The following is a 20,906-nucleotide window of genomic DNA, read 5'->3' as shown; positions in this document are numbered from 1 at the left end:
CAACTTCCTCTAGAGGGACATGTTGAGAATGAATGGAGCTAGACATGACTTCCGTTCTTTATCGAAGAGGCTTTGTGGCAACAGGAAATACTGGCAACCAAGGGAGACTGAGCCTCTTCTGGGAAACGTGGTGACTACCCACAGCAGACCAGAGTGAGATAAACATCTGCTCAGCCTGACAAGTGGCTTTCGCTGAACCATGGGGCTCCACTCAGAACAGGCCCACCTGGCCCTCAGCCCTCATAATGTCTACTCAAGAAGATTCTAAATGATCTGGCCTAGCCCAGAAAAACCCAAATGCCAAGAACCCCAAGATTAAGTGTTAGAAATCCCTCAAATTATGGCATAATTATCCTTTGAACATGGAGTGGCAACATAAAGTAGTAGAAAAGAGCCTGAGTTTGGAAGACCCGAGACCCAAGCCACTGAATGGAGTTGTTTGCTGAGCACTACAAAAAGGGGCCGGCTGATGGAGAGCCGAATCCCAGTCTGGGTGCCCAGAAGATGGTGTTTCTCTAGTTTATCTGTCTTCTTTCTAGGGACATCCTAGTCTGTACTCATGGGACTTCTCCAAGTGCTTGTAACTGGAGCTTTATAAATGAAAGGCTGGATTTGATTTTCTTGAAAGGAACTTCTTACTTTAGTATAGTTCTTTTTTCAGTATTATTAATCTACAGGCTGCTTTTCTTTTTCTTTTTTGGAGGGTTAGTGGGAGGAAATCCTGTTTGCTTAATGAAGGGAATTTTGAAGTTCCTTATTTCAAATGAAGGTATAGCTCTGAACAAGTATGTCTCGATGAATGTTGGAGGAATGTGGTGGAGATACAAATGGGCCTAATCAAGCCAGTTGCTCAGTGACAAGTGGTGGGGCTAAGAGCTTATCTTCAGCTCTATTTTGGTCACAGAGCTGTATTCCTTACATGGTAAGAGCAGTGGTCGTTGTTGCCTTAGGATTTTTCCTATTGTGGCCATGACACATGCACAAGCTAGTGCTGAGCTTTCAGGGCTAGGACTTGCAATGTATGTCTTAATGCTGTCAATGACACAAGACTTGCCAGGAACAGAGGGAGGCACGTCATAGCCTGTCTGAAATGTCTTCACATTTACTTGAAATTAGAGAGTCTTGGAGCTGTAGAGTCAGAAGGGACCTTAGCAATTATACAATTCAATCTTTCACTGTAGAAATACAAACATGCTAATGACTGTCCTGAGGTTCAATGGTTTCCCAAAGGTTGCATAGTCATATTTTACTGGATTTTTTGTTCTTTGGTCTTTTTTTTTTTTTTTTTAACATTGAATGAAGCAGAAGCTTGGAATATCCACTTAAATACCTATTTCTTTGGAACAGAACAAAATTGAAGCTTTTGCATGAGGGCTGAATGTTTCTAGATGCAAGTCATCTATCTATCTTTCTTTCTTTCTTTCTTTCTTTTTCTCAATCTATATTTCTCAAGTGTGCATGCGTGCCATATTTCTGTACACATAATGCTGGGAACTGGTGATGAGCTAAACATAAAAGGTCCTGTTCACAGGCAGTTTTTATTCTAACAGAGGAGTTAGGCAATAATCAAATGAATAACAAGATCATTTTAGAGAGTGATAATTACCTGAGAGAAAAGCAAACCAATAAAAATCTAGCCATTTAAAACAGTGGTATGATGGTGCTATGCTTGGAAGGCTATCTTCTCTTTTAATGTAAGGTCATCTATTGTTGAATTTTTTTTTCCATGAAAGGTTCTCTTTGCAGTTGCATGTTTTGTTTTTCTTATTACTACTAAAATATAAAGGTGAATAGAAATTGGAGTCTGCCAATTTTAACATTTCCATGATGTCAACAGTTAAACAATGGCTTTAGATCAATGTTAAATGTTACCTACTCACTTCTAAGGAAACAACCCAATGACCATTTGATTTTTTTTCTTTACATCCAGAAATGTTGGCATTGGTTAGGAACAAATATCCCACCCATCATCATCTTACCATTTCAATATGGGAAAGATAATCTTCACTTTGTAAAATCATCCCCTTTTGGTATATTGCATCCACACTGCGTTCTCCCTAGAAATGGGATGAATTTTATTTTCGTTAAAATATTATAGGCAACTTTAATTTCATTCCCCCAAGAAGCCAAGAAATATAACTGTCCCAGCAGACCCAGGAGGAAGGCTGTGCAGCAGCCAGAGGCTTTGCATCAGAGTATGCCTGGAGGCCAATACTTACTGCATTTATGGCGGAGTTATACTTCACTTGCTAAGCACACTTACACAGGTGCACACACACAGAGGATGTAGGAACCACAGACATCAAAAGGGAGAAAATGGAGACTATTTGAAAAGACAAACTCAAAAGCTCAAAAATTATATATTTTGATTGAATTACTGTCCAGAGAAGAGGGGAGGTATATGGTTCCGAATTGGTCTTAAAGATGCATACCTTTTTACTCAAGTAAATGAAAGAAGCATGCTAAAAGCAAGGAGCCTTCTTGGAAATGAGGAAGTGTTTGTGGAGAAGAGACAAATATGGTTGCTATCATGCTTTTGTAGGTAACAGCAATCCTTTAAAGTGTGCTGTCTGCAGACGTTTTCACAATGCAAAAGTCCACATATTTTCCTATTCCATTTTTCAGGCTGCTAGAAAGTTACTGCTGAAAGTGTTGCAGATTCATATTAACAAAGGCACAGCAGGTACTGAAATTCACAGTCATTACTGTCAGTAGCTAGGTGGCCTCTGAGAACATTTTTTTTTTCATGGCACATATCTGTTGCCTCATCAGCTTAGAGGGCAAACTGATAACCTGAGGTGTTTATTGTTCCCTGACTTTCACAGCACTTTGATGTTAGGGGGCACCTAAGTTAGTCTCTCGTGTGTGGGTTCTACCTCAAAGAGTGTGAAAAAATAGAAGACTTCATTTCATGGAGTATTTCACATTTGAATATGACGTTAGGTTAACCTGAACATTTTGAGTTAATTTCTCAAAGTCTGTAAGTTCCAATTTCGTAATTCCAAGGAAGAGGCATGTATTTTTGCCGTTTCAGAAACAGATTTATCTAACTCTTACCCTTTTTTGCATAGAATTATATTAAAAGCTAATTAAACAAGAGAAAAAGGTTTTTTCCATTAGGAATTAGAAAATATAATTTTATATTTATCATTTATGATACATTGTTTTCTTTATTATTCTCCACAACATTGAAAAATTATGGTAGGTTATTAGATCATACAATACCAGGTACAAAGTGAGTAGCTGATGAATTTTGTTGAAAGAAAGAACTAGTGAATATAATTCTGAAACAATTTAAGATGCCTTGCCTTTAACCTACCTTAAGCATTGTGAATTTGCTTTTTTTGTTTTTTTGTTTTTTTGTTTTTGGAGGTGGAGTCTCACTCAGTCGCCCAAGCTGGAGCGCAATGGCACGATCTCAGCTCACTGCAGCCTCCACCTCCCAGGTTCAAGAGATTCTCCTGCCTCAGCCCCCCAAGTAACTGGAATTACAGGCACGTACCACCACACCCAGCTAATTTCTTGTATTTTAGTAGGGATGGGGTTTCACTGTATTGCCCAGGCTGGTCTTGAACTCCCTAGCTCAGGCAATCTGCCTGCCTTGGCCTCCCAAAGTGCTAGGATTACAGGTGTGAGCCACTGTGTCCAGCCAGTAAATTTGTTAAAAGGCATATATTTCATTTACAAGCACTTCATATAATTTTTTTAAGTTACTTAAAATATGGGCCCAGCTGGGTGTGGTAAGAGTAGATCAATGACCCAGGAGTTCAAAGACCTTGACTCTAGGCCAGGCACCAATAATAAATAATCGGATGGCCTTGAGAAAGTGACATCTCTGCTAGGTTTCAGTTTCCACATGAGTGACATGATTGATTTGGAGCAGGTTACTTCTAATATTCCATGCAGCTTCAAAATTCCACAACTGCATAATTCAGATTAAGGAATTTGGACCTAAATTTAATAGACACTGATCCAGTACCAATATATCCCAGGTAATATTATAAGCACTTTACAAAGTATTTAATGATATAATAATTTTAATTGAAGCATAGACCGCATATGGGGTAGTATTTCCTGCACTATAAAGTATAAACAAATGATAATAATTGTACTAACATTCAATATAAGTTATTTAAAAACAGAATAGAAATAAAATAATGCTTGGAATTGGAAGAAATATAGGAATGAAATTAGATATTCCTTTTTTTTTTTCAAAAGATAGCTGAGTAATTTAATATCAGATAAAGTAATAATATCAGAGCAAAGAAATTACCAGCAATAAAGAGAGGCATTACATAATGATAGAAATGTCAGCTGAACAAGCTATAGCAGTATTAAATGTGAGTTCATTTAATAACATAACTTATTTTTTAATTTTTTTAAAAATATTTATAGATTCAGGTGGTATGTGCAGGTTTGTTACATGGATATATCGTAGTGGTGGGGTTTAGGCTTCCATTGTACCAATCACTCAATTAGTGAACACTGTACTCAACAGGTAATTTTTCAGCCCTTACCTCCTGTCATCCTCCCTGCTTTAGGAGTCACCAGTGTCTGTTATTTCCCTCTATACATTCATATGTACCCACTGTTTAGTCCCCACTTATAAGTGAGAACATGCAGTATTTGATTTTCTGTTTCTGAGTTATTTCACATAGGGAAATGACCTTCAGCTCCATCCATGTTCCTGCAAAAAACTTTAAACCGGCAAAAAATTATATGATCAAAATAAATGATTTAATTTTTATTTGACTTGAGAGAGTACACTAGATTACACATGACTTCACATCTGTCTCATTATAAATGACTTGGCTGCCATAAACTTGAATGTTCTCACATATTAAATCACATAGGAGAAAACTTTTGTGAATCAAAGACCTTCTGCCTGTATTACATCTTAATATAATATTCATTATGTTATACATATTTCAAGTGCACAACTCATTTGGGAGAAACAAGCTGGAAACCATCATATGTTCACAGTAGAACTTCTAAATATCGGAGAGGCTTATTTCATGTATACAGTGGGCACATGGTTGCCTGAAGGTTGGGACAAAAGATAATACAGTGAAAGAGAGTTTGATTGGAAAACTACTAATAGGTTTCAGTTTCTAGGCCTGGTTGAACAGTCCAACTGTCAAGCTAAAGGGCTGGAAATGGATGGAAATTTGTCAAGCCAGGCAATTTCCACATCTTGGCATGCTGCATGGACCGTTGTTCCATTACTTTGACAATTGCCAGGACTTCAAGCATTTTCGTCCCCTCCCGAACCTCCTTTACTCCTACTCCTCCTTAAGGTCAAGCTCAAGCACTAACTCCTCTGAGAAACTCCTCCTGAGTCAACATTTCTGGCTCCCCTAAAAGGTCTTCCATCTACACAAAGGGTTGGACAAAGATTCCATAAATGCTTCTAAAACACCTGGTATAGATCTCTAAAATATTTACATTATTCAGCCTAACATATCAAATTACATTATTGGTCTATAGTCTTTCTTAGTGAACTGTGAGCTCCTTGAGAATAGGAATGATGTTTAACCTTTTTTGGATCCCCAGAGTCTTGCATGATACATGACACAAATGACATGCATTGTTTGTTAAATCCATGAATGCATGGGTGGATGCCAGTGGTAAGTCATTTACTATTAAAATGGTTGGCACCACTGGATCTCCATGCATTATAATTTGGTTAGAAACTGTGATGAGAATTGACTGTGCTCCAAGAAAGGCCATGGAGTGAAGGATATATTTCTTGCACATTTGCAGAGTATCTTCATAATCAACAATTTGGTTTAGGTCATTCTCCCCAACTCCACACTGAGAATAGTAGAGAAATTGAGAGGAAACGAAACACATTAAACAAAATCTATTCCGCCGGGTGTGGTGGTTCATGCCTGAAATCCCAGCACTGTGGGAGGCCGAGGCTGGTGGATCATGAGGTCAGGAGTTTGAGACCAGCTTGACCAACATGGTGAAACCCCATCTCCACTAAAAATACAAAAATTAGCCAGGCAAGATGGTATGTGCCTGTAATCCCAGCTACTCAGGAGGCTGAGGCAGGAGAATCACTTGAACCTGGGAGGCGGAGGTTGCGGTGAGCCGAGATCCCACCATTGCACTCCAGCCTGGGCGACAGAGCGTGACTCCATCTCAAAAAAACAAACAAACAAACAAAAAAAACAAAAAAAAAAAACCCCACAAAATCTATTCAACAGATATTTTCTGAACAGTTACTATCCAAGGTGCTGTGTGTCCTAGGCAGACCCAGATTCTACCCTCAAGAAAAATATAGTTTAGATATTTAAGAAATTCACGTAAAGGAAGAAAGCAATACATGACACAAAAGACTTCAGTGTTTACCAAAATGAAAGAATATGTAATAAAGGCTATAGAATGGTCAGAGATGTCAGAAATAAATTTGCTGGATTCCCAAGAAGCTCTCACTGTGCAGGAGAGCTAGGTTAGATCATTATGGCTCACAACCTGCTCTCAGCTAGAAAGATCCTGGACCCAGAGACAGTCAAGTCCAAGGAGACTGGCATACATGCACACCAAGCTTACCAGGGATTGAAAAACCAAAAGGCCAATGACTATGTGAACTGGATAATTAATTATGATTTAAAGATGGGCCCAGAGTAAAAGGATCTGGATGGTACTGGAGATACTTCAGTCACACAACACAAATGTGCAAGCCAGACTTCCAACAGAGCCTTTCTCTCCAAGAGCATAGACCGGATGCAGTATTTCCCATTCTTAGACAGTATTGGATAAATAAGGATCTGGTAGATATAGATATATGCTATCAATGGTAACTATTATGAGATTTCAGAAAGTTAAAAGGTTGCATTCAGCCATAAACATCAAGGGACACTTTATGGAAGAAGTGGTAGTCCAACAATGTCTTTGAATTGCTTAGAGTTTGCAGTGGTGACTTGGGGAAGAACATTGCAGACAGAGGGGAAAGCATGAACAAAGAAAGTGAGTGGTTTATTTTTGCTGGAATTCAGGGTATACAATAGAGGATAGTAGAAAGTTATGAGAGAAATTGGAACCAGATCATGGAGGGGTCTTGAAAGCTAGTTATGAAGTTTAAATGTTATTCTTTGTGTAAAGGGGAGTCATCATAGCAAAAAGCATGATTAAGGCCGGGCATGGTGGCTCACGCCTGTAATCCCAGCACTTTGGGAGGCTGAGGTGGGCAGATCACTTTTGGTCAGGAGTTCAAGACCAGCCTGGCCAACGTGGTGAAACCCCATCTCTACTAAAAATTCAAATATCAGCTGGGCGTGGTGGCAGGTGCCTGTAATCCTAGCTACTCAGAAGACTGAGGCAGGAGAATTGCCTGAACCTGGGAAGTGGAGGTTACAATGAGTCGAGATCGCACCACTGCACTCCAGCCTGGGCGACAGAGCTAGACTCTGTATCAAAAAGAAAGAAAGGAAAGAAAAAAAAAAAACATGATTAGAACTGTACTCTGAGAAAATTAACTTGGTTGCAGCGTGTGAGTTGGCTGGGAGGAGGGAATCCTGGCTGCAGAGGCCCTTGGGAAGCTACAAAATCTATATAGGAGTACTGAAACTAGGACAATATTGGTATAGGTGGAGCAGAAAGAGACTTGAAGGTACAAACCAGGAAGTATCATAGCATTTTCCTTGCACACACACTCCAAAGCAAAATATAACCTATAACCTATGTAACCCAAATATAATATAAAAGAAAATCATTCTTTATTTCTATGAAATTCTTCATTTATAAAGAACAGAAGATTGGAAAACCATTGATTCATGTAGCCAATTTAATTGATTTTTAGATAGTCTAAATACCAAATTTGTTAAAAATGGAATTTCCAAAGCACCAACATAGTGGGTGTCCATACCTAAATGGACAACTTCAGGGAAAAGAAAAAAATATCCTACATAAGTAAATGTTTTTCTTTCCCAAGATGACTAGGTGATTTCTCCAAATTGACTTTCTTTTAAATAGTTTCTAACACTAGCTAACCCAACTAATAGGAATGTTGCAGAAAACAGAAACAGGAGCTTTGTGAGAAGTTTGATTACCTGTACGGCATTTTGGAGGAGAGGAAGAATGAAATGACCCAAGTCATTACCCGAACCCAAGGGGAGAAACTGGAACACGTCCGTGCTCTGATCAAGAAGTATTCTGATCATTTGGAGAACGTCTCAAAGTTGGTTGAGTCAGGAATTCAGTTCATGGATGAGCCAGAAATGGCAGTGTTTCTGCAGGTAAGTCTCTTTTTGGCACCAAAGTAACAACCCAAAAGGTGGGTGCTGGAAAATTAGTTATCACATTTTTATTATTTTATGTACATTTCAGTTTTTATTTATTTTACCATCTAAAATATAAACCCCATATACTTACATATTCATCTATCTAACAACTTAAAAACCATGTCTGTGATACTGCTTAAATCTAAGAGGGTTCTGGTATAAGACAGCAGTTATTTATGACATTTAGAAACTAAGCTATGAGATTCTCAGAGTCAACAAAGGAAATAATTGTCTTACCACTGTCTTTTATGGAAATAATTTAAGTAAGACTATCTTTTGTTTGCTTTCACAGAATGCCAAAACCCTGCTACAAAAGTAAGAACTTTTTATTTTATGGAAAAATGCATATTTTCACCTTTACCCAAGGCTATCCAATTTTAAACAGTGACAGAAAGTGACAACTTGTCTTTGTTGCAGAATCTCCGAAGCATCAAAGGCATTTCAGATGGAGAAAGTAGAACATGGCTATGAGAACATGAACCACTTCACAGTCAACCTCAATAGGGAAGAAAAGATAATACGTGAAATTGACTTTTACAGAGGTTTGTTATTCTTTTGACCATTTGGCCGAAGCTGCAGGTGTGTGAAAGCTGCCAAAGAGTCGGGTGGGAGGAAAGCGGGGATTCAGAATCACCTCCAGAATCAGTCGACAACTTTACAAGGATCATATCCAATGTGAAGCTCTATTTCATTACAGGATAACATCGTTTGTTGACGGTGTTCATTTAGCTTTGCATATATGGTGGCTTTTTTTTTTTTTTAAATGGACTTTCACTGTGTCGCCCAGGCTGGAGTGCAATGGCGCTATCTCAGCTCATTGCAACCCCCACCTCCCCAGTTCAAGTGATTCTCCTGCCTCAGCCTTCTGAGTAGTTGGGATTACAGGCAACAGCAACCACACCCGGCTACTTTTTGTATTACTAGATAAATAGGGTTTCTCCATGTTGGCCAAGCTGGTCTTGAACTTCTGACCTCAGGTGATCCACCTGCCTCAGCCTCCCAAAGTGCTGGGATTACAGGATGAGCCACCGTGCCCAGCCTGGTGTCTATTTTAATGTCAAGTTGAGTATTTGACTCTGGATAAGCAAATGCTTCATAATTGATGTAATGATGATATCTCAACTTCAATGCTATACACAGCGTTAGCCAAAATGATATTAAGTGTCGGCAGGAGCAAGGTTAAAGATGAGATAAAACCAATACATAAGAGGCATCTGGGATAGATATTGCAGCACATCAACCTAATCAAACTTGAGAGGATAAGAACAGTAACAACTCATAGAATAAGTCACAGCCGAGCGCGGTGGCTCACGCCTGTAATCCCAGCACTTTGGGAGGCCAAGGTGGGCGGATCACCTGAGGTCAGAAGTTTGAGAACAGCCTGGCCAACATGGCGAAACCCCGCCTCTACTAAAAATACAAAAATTAGCTGGGTGTGACGGCCAACGCCTGTAGTCTCAGCTACTCGGGAGGCTGAGGCGGGAGAATCGCTTGAACCTGGAAGGTAGTGGTTGCAGAGAGCCGAGATTGTGCCACTGCACTCCAGACTGGGTGACAGAGCAAGGCTCAGTCTAATAAATAAATAAATAAAATAAGTCACAACCTGGACATAAACCTGGGTCTGTGTGATCAGTTATACTCCATGAGCTATAACCACATTCCTACCTTTTGGCCCAGAAATCCCATTTCTGAGATTTTATCCTGATTAAATAATTGAAAAGTGAAAAATAGTCTTGGAGCTGACCAAAACTTTGATCACCTTGACTCATGCTAGCCCATCTAGATGTTCACACCCCTCAGCTAGAACACTGGTAATGCTATGAGGCTGCACCAACATCCACAGACAAAATTTTAAAGGCAGATCTTCAGGACATATCTTTTTAAAAAATTGCTTAACATTGTCTGTCCTTAATGTCGCCTGAGGGAATATTAAGATCAGTGGGTCAGGAAAAGAGTCACAGCATTCCAGCACTTTGGGAGGCCAAGGCGCGTGGATCACTTGAGGCCAGGAGTTCGAGACCAGCCTGACCAACATGGTGAAACCCCATCTCTACTAAAAATACAAAAATAATTAGCCGGGTGTGGTAGTGTACGCCTGTAATCCCAGCTACTCCAGAGGCTGAGGCAGGAGAATCACTTGAACCCAGAACGTGGAGGTTGCAGTGAGCTGAGATCGCACCACTGCACTCCAGCCTGGGCGACAGAGCGAGACTCTGTCTCAAAAAATAATAAATAAATAAATAAATAAATAAATAAATAAATAAAAGAGTCATGACATTAATTATGGCAAAAGTCAGTATTCACCGAACAACAGAGATAGAAAGCTAAAATGACAAAAGGGTTTTGTATGTTTTCTAAGATAGGGAAGAGAGTTGCACTTCCATTTAATGTGACAGAGATAAATAAGTGGCAATCCCAGGCCTCTGGGAGCTTGTAGATGTGGCAGACTGTAATAAAAATGTGGACGGGCTCTGGAAGGTGAGGGGCATGATGCACAGCAGAGGTGAAGACTCTGTACTGGGGAGGAGAACAAGGAGGATGGGGATGGTTCCTTCACATTTGTCCAGTCCACATTCCACTAGAAGCACAAAGTCCTGGCACGGCATACTTGGACCACTGTCAAATGTCTGTGGGAGAGAACTTCCCTAGCCTTGACCGTAATTGGGGCTATAAGCACTGGCCATTAACTGTGTCCATGGCTGCAGGGATAGTTATAACAATTTACAAGATACCTTACTTTACCAGAAGATGAAGATGAAGAAGAAGAAGAAGGCGGAGAAGGAGAAAGAGAAGGAGAAGGAGAAGTGGGAGGAGAAGCAGTAGAAGTGGAAGAGGTAGAAATTGTTCAAGCAGAGTTTCCAGGAGAAGATGAAAGCCCAGAAAAAGCTTCAGAGCTCTCTCAGGTGGAGCTGCAGGCTGCCCCTGAGGCACTTCCAGTTTCCTCTCCAGAGCCACCTCCAGCTCTGCCACCTGCTGCGGATGCCCCTGTGACACAGGTAATCCCCCCTGAGTCTCTTTCTGCAGGGCACGTTGATGTGTCTCCTTACTGAATAGCCTAAATAATTTACCCTATTCTGCCTTAAGAAAAAGATAACTATATGCCAGACATTTGTATGTGGTAGACAAAAGATTTCAGGACAGTCCCCATGTCGGGGAGAAAAGTCCTCTAGGTGATTCAACAGATTCTTCGTTGTTATTGTTAGTTAACAAAACTTAAACTAATACAACTTTCCCACCAGTAATGCCCTCAGATCTGAGGCAATCTTTGTCTGGAAATCATGTGTGTGTGTGTGTGTGTGTGTGTGTGTGTGTGTGTCCATATCTGTGTGTCGTATTAATTCATTGAGAGCTGATACCATGGGAACTGGGTCTGCTCTTTGCTACTTAGTGAATGTAGATGTGGGGTATAGGATGAGAAATAAATAGCACATAAGGTAAGAAATAAAAGTGATTATACTTTCAGAACTTTGAATTTTCTGTAGCTAATTGAGGGGGTAAATAGAGAAACTACACTAATTTATGTTCCTGTTGCTCACCCTGAAATACAATTTATGTATTTTTCCTTCAGTGAGCAAACAATGAAGCCTGGTTTTCTATGGATTTGTCATTTGATGAGATTGTGTGTTGACAGAATTGTTTAAAACATATCTTAGGAAATAAGCTCACCCCAGATGCTGCATCTAATTGTTTGACCTCGTGTTTCTAATATGTCACTGTCCAGTTTTCAAGCCCTTGTGCAGACTCCATGACACTTCAGCAGACAGGATCACAACCTGTTGAGTTTGCAGGCAGTGCAGACTCATCAGAGAGGAGTCCTGCTTCCACTACTGCTTTTGAAGTGGATTGAAACTCCAGAGGGGGATCTCAGGGATGGAATTGTATTTCCATGCTCTGTCTCCACAGGAAACCAGGCTAAAATGACATTTATAGTCTAGGATTTTTCAATTCTGAGCATTCCAGTTGTACTAAAATTGAAAAAGGTAGTAACTAAGTGAGGGATGGACTTGATCAATAAGATTAATTTTTGTTTTTTTATAATGAGGCTTTGGGGACTCACATATAATGCCAACAAATTATTCTAGTCAATAGTTTGACCCTTTTCCCATATCTGATATTTTATAAGCAACATTCACTGAGGTTTATGCTTTCTGCCTGCCTGGGCTCCCAACAAGTGAAAGAAAAGCTCAGAAAAGAAGAGGGCAGACATCCAGATGCTGGACAGAGGGGCACTGTGGGCACCATTCTGCCCTTAGCGCTTCTGGAGGGTGGGATGAACTAAAACGGCCACCAAGGCACTGCATGCAGGGAGCGCGCAGTGTTCAAACCCAAAGGGAACTAAAATCGACTGCTTTTTCTTCTTCTTCTTTTTTTTTTTTTTACTTTTGAATTTATCTGTTCTGATTAAGGGGGAGGTTGTGCCCACTGGCTCTGAGCAGACCACAGAGTCTGAAACTCCAGTCCCTGCAGCAGCGGAAACTGCGGATCCCTTGTTTTACCCTAGTTGGTATAAAGGCCAAACCCGGAAAGCCACCACCAACCCACCTTGCACCCCAGGGAGCGAAGGTCTGGGGCAAATAGGGCCTCCAGGTTCTGAGGATTCGAATGTGCAGAAGGCAGAAGTGGCAGCAGCCGCAACGAGTGAGAGGGCAGCTGTGAGTGGTAAGGAAACTAGTGCACCTGCAGCTACTTCTCAGGTTAGTGATGATGCACTTGTGTCTATGTTTTCCCGCCCCCCCTAGGGTCCCACTGGAACAGGCCACAGCAAGAAGAAAAAGGGCTTTCAAAGGGGCAGAGAGAAACCTCAGCCAGGGGAAAAGTACAGAAATGACTCATCCCCCAAATGTTGGCTTGTTTTGAGCTCTATATAAAAGAAAACATAAAACAAAACAAATTTGAGTTCACTCTGCTGGTGCGTGGTGACCTCACACCTGGCTTCCCAGGGGAAGGGCGCAAGTGAGCCTGGCCCTTAGGCATGCTGCTGAGCGCTGCTTCATCTGCAGTGACTGGCTGTGTCCCTCCCTAGTCCTCCTTACCAATGGCCACTTGCCTTTGCTCAGCCTTCCCTGTGTCCTCCTTGGGCTTCCAAAGACTAATCCCCTGCTTTTGTGTCATTCCCAGCAACCCCCAAGGAGCACACTTGAATTGAGTTTTAAGTCTGTTCTGGAGAATAACCTCTGATTCATGGATTCTTGGAGTGTGCTTGCTACAGCTAGACAGAGACAGTCTTGGCTTGATTAAACCTGTGCTTTGTAAGCATGTGCTCCTGGAAATGGAAAAAGCACAGGTGCTCCTCCATAGAGATTTTTTTCAAGAGACTCTTTCTTTATATAATGAGTTTGAAGTCCATGTCTTCCCCCTAACACTTGGTTAGATGTTTGCATGTCTCGAAGAGTCCACAGAAGAATTCTTTTACAATTTCTTCACAAGGAAGAATGTTCATGGTGACTCCATACTCATGAGCATTCTTAAATGATGTGTGAGGTGTGAATGTTGCCCAGGCAAGAGGCTGCCTGAAAGCACTCTCCAGTTTCATGCTCCTGGGTCATCAGGTGATTGATTATGAACCACAAACAACATGTTCTCACAAATCAGAAAATGACTTATTATTTTGTTTGTATCTGCTCAAGTAGACTTCAGTTCCAGGAGGTAATAAAAGGAAATGATTTTGGAAAATTAAAAGTAACATGGTTTGGGGTTGGATGTTTATTTTCACAGATAAAAGTGACAAAAATAAATGTTTGGTGTGAAGAAATCTTTTGAGGTAGTTTTTAGGTAAAAGATGCAGTAGACTGATTATTTCTAGAAAATGTATGGCAATTCTTATACATGGTGGTAGAAGCTGAGTGCGGAGGGGCTGTTTTCTGAAAACAGCAGTGCACTACCCCATGAAGAGCATGCAGTAGGGCTCAAACCAAAACGAAAAGTCCATTGAAATAATGTTGAAAATAATTATTTGTGATAATATCAGTGAAGCTTTCTTCTTGTTTTCTCACAGGAGTTAGTAATCTGCCTAGCGCTTTTGGCTTTTCTTATACTTCACTACATCTGGAGTCAGATTCAGTGCTTGATTTTTACTTTAATGGGTAGGAAATATTTTCTTTTCCCTTGACTAACATTTCACATAGTTTCTTCCATAATGTTCCTCTTCTGTAGGCCCAGAGATTAATTTCTCCCCAAATCTTGAGGCTCAGTCCTCCCAAAATAACATTGTTCTCAGATTATACTGGAGGTCTCAAGCTCCCACAATGCAACTGCCTCAAGACCTCTTCCTGAGGAGAATTGCTCCATTATCTATTCCTGCATGGAGGGGAACCTTGACCGAGAACAGTGACTCCATGGGCAATTATTCAGTAATCCAGGAGGAGCAAACCCTCCAGAATGGTCATTAAGGGAGACCAGTTTCAAATGTCCATAATGCCGTGAGGACTTACTGCTTGTAGAGAAAGGAGCGGCAAAGGACTTCTGCAGGAAAATGCAGGTTTCCATAGATTAAGAAGAAGCATTTCATCTGCTTACACCAGAGATGCCCAGGAGGTGGCCAAGTGACTCCTGGTGGGATGCTGTTCTAGGCAGTTCCTATGCAGGTGAGCAGGTGGGTTCTCTTTGAATCCTCAGACTCTACAGAATTTCTCCTGGGAGAGGAGGTCCCTGAGAGAAAGATGCCCTGAATGAAGAAGTATCTGGGGAATTGCAACCACGTGAGACCTGAATGAATTAACAGCCAGAGGATCAATGTGCACTTACCAGCCATCAGGAATTAGAACCAAAGAACTAAGCCATAAAGTCATCAAGCAGTCTGTGTATATTACTTTCTAGTCACCCTTCTCATAGCCAAGCCTTTGCTTGATTGCTGTTATGAGATTTGCTTGAGGACTGACATCCTAATCCTTTAATACCCTTTTGAAAGTTCTCAGTTTAATTAATAATATTTAAAGAGCCCAACTTCCATGTACTTTTGTGTAAATGACCCTGCTAGGCCTGAGACCCAGCTCCCTGTGCCTGTAACTCACAGGCAGTTCAGGGTCAGTGGTGCTCAAAGGCCTCGGCTATTTCTGGCTCACTGACTTTTCCCTGGGTTGACACTGACTCTTCTGGAAGCTCCCATCATAGACTTTCTGCCTCATTAGCCATGTGCTTAGCAATGGCGGTGGTGTCTCCATTGGTCTCTGCCGTGTCTGCAACTGTGTGTGAGCAGGACCTGCCCGCAATGTCAGCTGGAAACCTGTGCACCCTAGAGTGTCCCGAGTGTCCTTACAGTCTGCTCAGCTGCCCAACTCTTCCAGACATTATCTTTGGTAAAGAGGAGTGGGAGGATGTATTGGCCATGGACTCAGGGGGGCAAATGGTGAGAGAGAAAACTCCATGCTTTATTGGAACCAGGACCTAATTGTGGATCTGAATAATTGTCTGAAGGGTTCTGTTTGCATTCCAAGAATTCGGGTTTGGGGCTTTGTCACTACATATATGTCTTGTATTGCTTCTCTGAGGCTGCAGAGGGAGTGTCATGCTTCAAGGCTGCCATCCACTGAGCTCATGTCATGTATGCTGACATCCACATGCCTGCCTGGGGAAAGGAGGGTGGGTCAGGTGGAGCAGGTGCGGGGAGGGTGTTGACATCCAGTATTTCAAAGAACCTTGCTGTATAGTTCTTGGTGTTTGAGGAAGGGCCTTTCACATAGAGAAGGACACCTATTCATGATGGAGTACTACTCTTTGATCCCAGAAATGGGATATGGGCAGGTTGATAGAGACCTCGCTATAGCAGCAAATTCCCGGCCTCTGAGAATTTTTTGCAGGCCTGATTCAGCTTCACCACTTCAGAACCCAGTTTACCTGATTCATATTTGTCCAGTTCAAGGTTAGAGTGTTGGAATTTCACTTTTCATCACTAGGCTTACCTTGAACATTTAGGATGTGGTAAGAGTTCTCCTTGATTCAGTGGTGGTCTTATCTCTCTTTACCAGGTGGTCCCATGTCAGAGTAATGTTGCCTTTAAAACTCAGAAGCATCTCAGGCTCACTTGCTGACCTGTAAACTATATTCAGTCCACAACGGCTGAACTGCAAACCCTTTAGAAGCAAATGCTCTCTTTCTTGGTGCTTTCCTCATATCCATGTACATAGTGAAACATGCCCTTGATTTTACTGCCTGTGGTTTCTGGTGCTGAACAATTTCTACTTTATCATGTACCTTCTCTCTTCACCCAAGTACACAGGCAAAAAACCTTTCATGGCAAAAAACAAACATCAACTTCCTCTACCAGTGATGGACAGGACCACTACTTCTTGTTAGATCAGAAGAGTGTTGTAGCTCCCCCTTGGGCATTCCAAAAGCAAGGTTTGGATTCAGTCTTGTGGTGAATTTGAACTCATCGAAGGCCCCAGTTTCCTCGGGCTTCTACAGGATGCACTTGGAACCTCCGCACACCCCAGTCCTCCCAGAAAACTGTGCAAAGCCCTCACTCATGAACTGATCTTTACCTGCAGAGTCATCCTCTCAGTTTCTGCCCTTCTCAGCCAGGCCCGCTGTATTCTCAGTCAATGCAAAGAGAGTTTGGTAGAAGTAAACTTTGATTTACTTCATATGTTAATTTTAAAATTTATTTTGAAAGAATTACACCGTGCCCTAGTCAACCTCAGAAAACAAGCCATGAATAAGGTGGGAGAAGGATGCTGTAAGACGGGTTGGCTGCCTTGGAAGCAGTCTCTGTGAGGCCGTTTCTCTCGGGCATGCCTTCTTATGGCCATTGCTTTTCCAGTCTGCTTCCACCCCCCACCCACTCCCCATGGACAATTGGGCATTTTACTGGGGCTATGTGTGGGAATTAAATTGTTATAGAGGTGGGAGCAGCAGCAATGAAAGCCCCCTCCCAGTTCTCCTTCCTCCCTTTCCAGTGCAGCTTAGTGGCCTCACCTGGAAGAATCTGCCCAAACCATTTAATGGGAGCTAAGCAGGGAACAGGCATTTCCAGAGAAATGTGTCTTTATTTGGTGGATTAACTCAGCAGCTGCTCTGGCTGATACTTGAGCTGGACACAGCAGCTGCCTCAAGGTAAGAGGATCTCCCCACCATGAGCGCGCACGCACACACACACACACACACACACACACACACAAACACTCCAGCCAGAGCCAATTGCTTTGGAGATGGGGACTTTGGCATTGAAATCTTTGCAATTTCTGCCTCTATATAGAACCACAGCTCAGTATTTCACCAGAACACAAAGTTGCTGTGATAAGAGGCCCTAAAAGCTTTACTATATCATAGCGATTTGTTGTTTCAAAAATATCCACTTTTCACATTCTATTCTTCAAGCCTGAAAAATAGACAAACAAATTGGGTAGAAATTTTGCCAAAGCTCAAGACTGTGGAAGGATCCAGAAGCTAGAAGAAAGGACTTCAGATCTGGTCCTGGAGCTGCTTCAGTGTCTGACTCTGGGCATTTAAGTTCTTTGAGCCTCAGTTTTCTCATCAGGAAAATAAAGAGACTACTCAATGAATAGATTCATTTATTTTCACACGGGGCAGTGTAAAATCTAGTACTAGGAATTTTATAATTGGTTTCGGGTATTTTCATTGGGAGGGTTATGGACTTAGGCCTGACACAAGTCATTATGAGTGACAATAATTACAACAGATTCTCAGTGAGATAGAGAGTCCATTGCATTTCTCAAAGTGCATTTCTTGACTTGAAGCTCTTACATAAATCCCAATTTCCCAAACCATTTTCCAGATTTCTCCCTAGACACTCATTTAGCTGAGTGTTTACACAGCTGCTATTACCTCCTTCAGATTGCATGAACTCCACATCCATGATGACTCCACTCTGAAGTCACCTAAAGGTACTTACAGACCTCACTGCTCAGTATAGCAAAGACAGGATGTACACAGCAGAGGCAGACACAGAACATTCAATGGATGAAGAAATGAAAGATGTAAAAAAAAAAAAAAAAAATGAAAGATGTGATTTTTAAAATCAACTTTATTGAGATATACATACACTAAAATTTACCTTTTAATATACAGTTCAGTGAGTTTGGACAAATATGTAGCATTGTATAGCTACCACCACAGTTAAGATGTAGAATGTTTTCATCACCCCAGAAAGTTCCCTCATGTGTCTTTACCATTATATCCCTTCCCTGCATCCTTGCCTCTGGCAACCACCGATGCGTTTAATTGTCATTATAGTTCTGCCAGTTCCAAATGGTCCTGTGAATGAAAACATACAGTATTGTATGCTTTTATAACTAGCTTTTTTTTTCACTTAGCATAACGCTTCTGAGATTTGTTTATTTTGTGGCATGTATAGTATCTCAGTTCTTTTTATTCCCAAGTGGTATTCTATTGTGTGGGTATGTCACTAGTTACTTATCTATACATCACTTGATGGATGTTTGTGTTCTTAGCAGCTTTGACTATAATAAATAAAGCTGCTGTGAACACTCACATATAGGTCTTTGTGTGAATACATGTTTTCATTTCTCTTGAGTAAATGAAGGAGTGGAATTGCTGGATTGTATGGTAAATTTGTGGTTAACTTCATAAGAAACTGTCAAACAGTTTTCCGTAGTGGTTATTCAATTTTTTCTGTTTCCACCAGCAAGGTAAGAGAGTTCTACCTACTCTATGTTCTACCAGTGCATGGTATTGTGTCAATCTTTCATATTTCAGCTATTCTGGGTGGATGATTATGCATGGTATCTCTTTATGGTTTTAATTTGCATTTTGACAAAGACTAATGGTTAGCACCTTTTCTTGTGCTCATTGGTCATCTTTATATATTCTTTGGTGAAGTAACTGTACATATCTTTTGCCCAACTTTTTATTCAGTTGTTTATCTTCTTAGAGAGAAGTTCTTTATGTGTTTTTGATAAAATTTCCTTATTTTAATAGGAAATAATTTCTCCCAGTCTGTGGCTTTCCCTTTCATTTCTTTTGATTTTTAGGTTTTTTTTTATTTCAATATGTTTTGGGAGAGCAGGTGTTGTTTGATTACATGAATAAGTTTTTTAGTGGTGATTTCTGAGATTTTGGTGCACCCAAGCAGTGTACACTGTAGCCAATGTGTAGTCTTCTATCCCTCCCCAACCCCTACTCTTTCTCCCAAGTCCCCAAAGTCCCATGTATTATTCTTATGCATTTGCATCCTTATAGCTTAGCTCCCACATATAAGTGAGAACATATGATGTTTGGTTTTCCATTCCTGAGTTACTTCACTTAGAATAATAGTCTCCAATTCCATCCAGGTTTCTGCGAATGCCATTACTTCATTCCTTTTTATGGTTGAGTAGTATTCCATGATATGTGTGTGTGTGTGTGTGTGTGTGTGTGTGTGTGTGTGTGTGTATCACATTTTCTCTAGCCACTCATTGACTCATTGACTGATGGGCATTGGGGCTGGTTTCATATTTTTGCAATTGTGAATTGTGCTGCTATAAACATGCATATGATGCATGTGCAAGTATCTTTTTCGTTTAATGACTTATTTTCCTCTGGGTAGATACCCAGTAGTGATATTGCTGGATCAAATGGTAGATCTACTTTCAGTTCTTTAAGGAATCTCCAAACTGTTTACCATAGTGGTTGTATTAGTTTACATTCCCACCAACAGTGTAAATTGTTCCCTTTTCACCTCATCCCCACCAACATTTATTATTATTATTTTTTAATGTTTTGATTATGGCCATTCTTGCAGGAGTGAGGTGGTATCGCATTGTGGTTTTGATTTGCATTTCCCTGACAATTAGTGAGATTGAGCATTTTTCCATATGCTTGCTGGCCATTTGTATATCTTCTTTTCAGAATTGTCTGTTCATGTCCTTTGCCCACTTTTTGATAGGACTGTTTGTTTTTTTTTTCTTGCTGATTTGTTTGAGTTCCTTGTAGATTCTGGATATTAGTCCTTTGTTGGATGTATAGATTGTGCAGATTTTCTTCCACTCTGTGGGCTGTCTGTTAATTCTGCTGATATTTCTTTTGCTGTGCAGAAGCTTTTTAGTTTAATTAAGTCCCATCTATTTGTCTTTGTTTTTGTTATATTTGATTTTGGGTTCTTGGTCATGAAGTCTTTTCCTAAGCCAACGTCTAGAAGGGTTTTTCTCATGCTATTGTCTAGAATTTTTATGGTTTCAGGTCTTAGATTTAAGATGGATTTAAGATCCATCTTGAGTTGATTTTTGTATAAGGTGCAATATGAGGATCAAGTTTCATTCTACTACATGTGGCTTGCCAATTATCCCAGCAACATTTGTTGAATACGGTGTCCTTTCCCCATTTTACGTTTTTGTTTGTTTTGTCAAAGATCAGTTGGCTGTAAGTATTTGGCTTTGTTTCTGGGTTCTCCATTCTGTTCCACTGGTCTATGTGCCTATTTTTATACCAGTGCCATGCTGTTTTGGTAATTATGACCTTCTAGGATAGTTTGAAGTTGGGTAATGTGATGCCTACTGATTTGTTCTTTTTGCTTAGTCTTTCTTTGGCTTATGAGGGCTCTTTTTTGGTTCTATATGAATTTTTGGACTCTTTTTTCTAGTTCTGTGAAGAATGATGGTGGTATTTTGATGGCAAGTGCATTGAATTTTTAAATTTTTTTTGGCAGTATGGTCACTGATTCTA

General features: G+C 40.7%; 2 protein-coding genes across 6 annotated transcripts in view; both read left to right on the top strand.

Annotated features, from left to right (window-relative positions):
• The window catches only part of VXN (vexin), a 965,102-nt gene that overhangs the window by 579,648 nt on the left and 364,548 nt on the right, over positions 1-20,906 (top strand). The gene's annotated exons all lie outside the window — the stretch shown is intronic.
• The window catches only part of TRIM55 (tripartite motif containing 55), a 48,709-nt gene that overhangs the window by 15,666 nt on the left and 12,137 nt on the right, over positions 1-20,906 (top strand). The window contains exons 5-10 of one of the 5 annotated variants that reach the window (XM_050802056.1): positions 8,010-8,243; positions 8,581-8,603; positions 8,706-8,830; positions 11,034-11,284; positions 12,695-12,982; positions 14,284-14,371. In XM_050802056.1, coding sequence (XP_050658013.1) covers positions 8,010-8,243; positions 8,581-8,603; positions 8,706-8,830; positions 11,034-11,284; positions 12,695-12,982; positions 14,284-14,371 — 1,009 coding nt within the window. The remainder of the gene's footprint in view (positions 1-8,009; positions 8,244-8,580; positions 8,604-8,705; positions 8,831-11,033; positions 11,285-12,694; positions 12,983-14,283; positions 14,372-20,906) is intronic. The other 4 variants (XM_050802055.1, XM_050802054.1, XM_050802058.1 and 1 more) reach the window with 4 other exon arrangements.

The sequence above is a fragment of the Macaca thibetana genome, chromosome 8 (assembly GCF_024542745.1).
Source record: "Macaca thibetana thibetana isolate TM-01 chromosome 8, ASM2454274v1, whole genome shotgun sequence".
In the NCBI taxonomy this organism is placed as follows: domain Eukaryota; kingdom Metazoa; phylum Chordata; class Mammalia; order Primates; family Cercopithecidae; genus Macaca; species Macaca thibetana.
The sequence above is the reverse complement of the archived record's forward strand: the minus strand, read 5'-3'. Positions and strand labels throughout refer to the sequence as shown.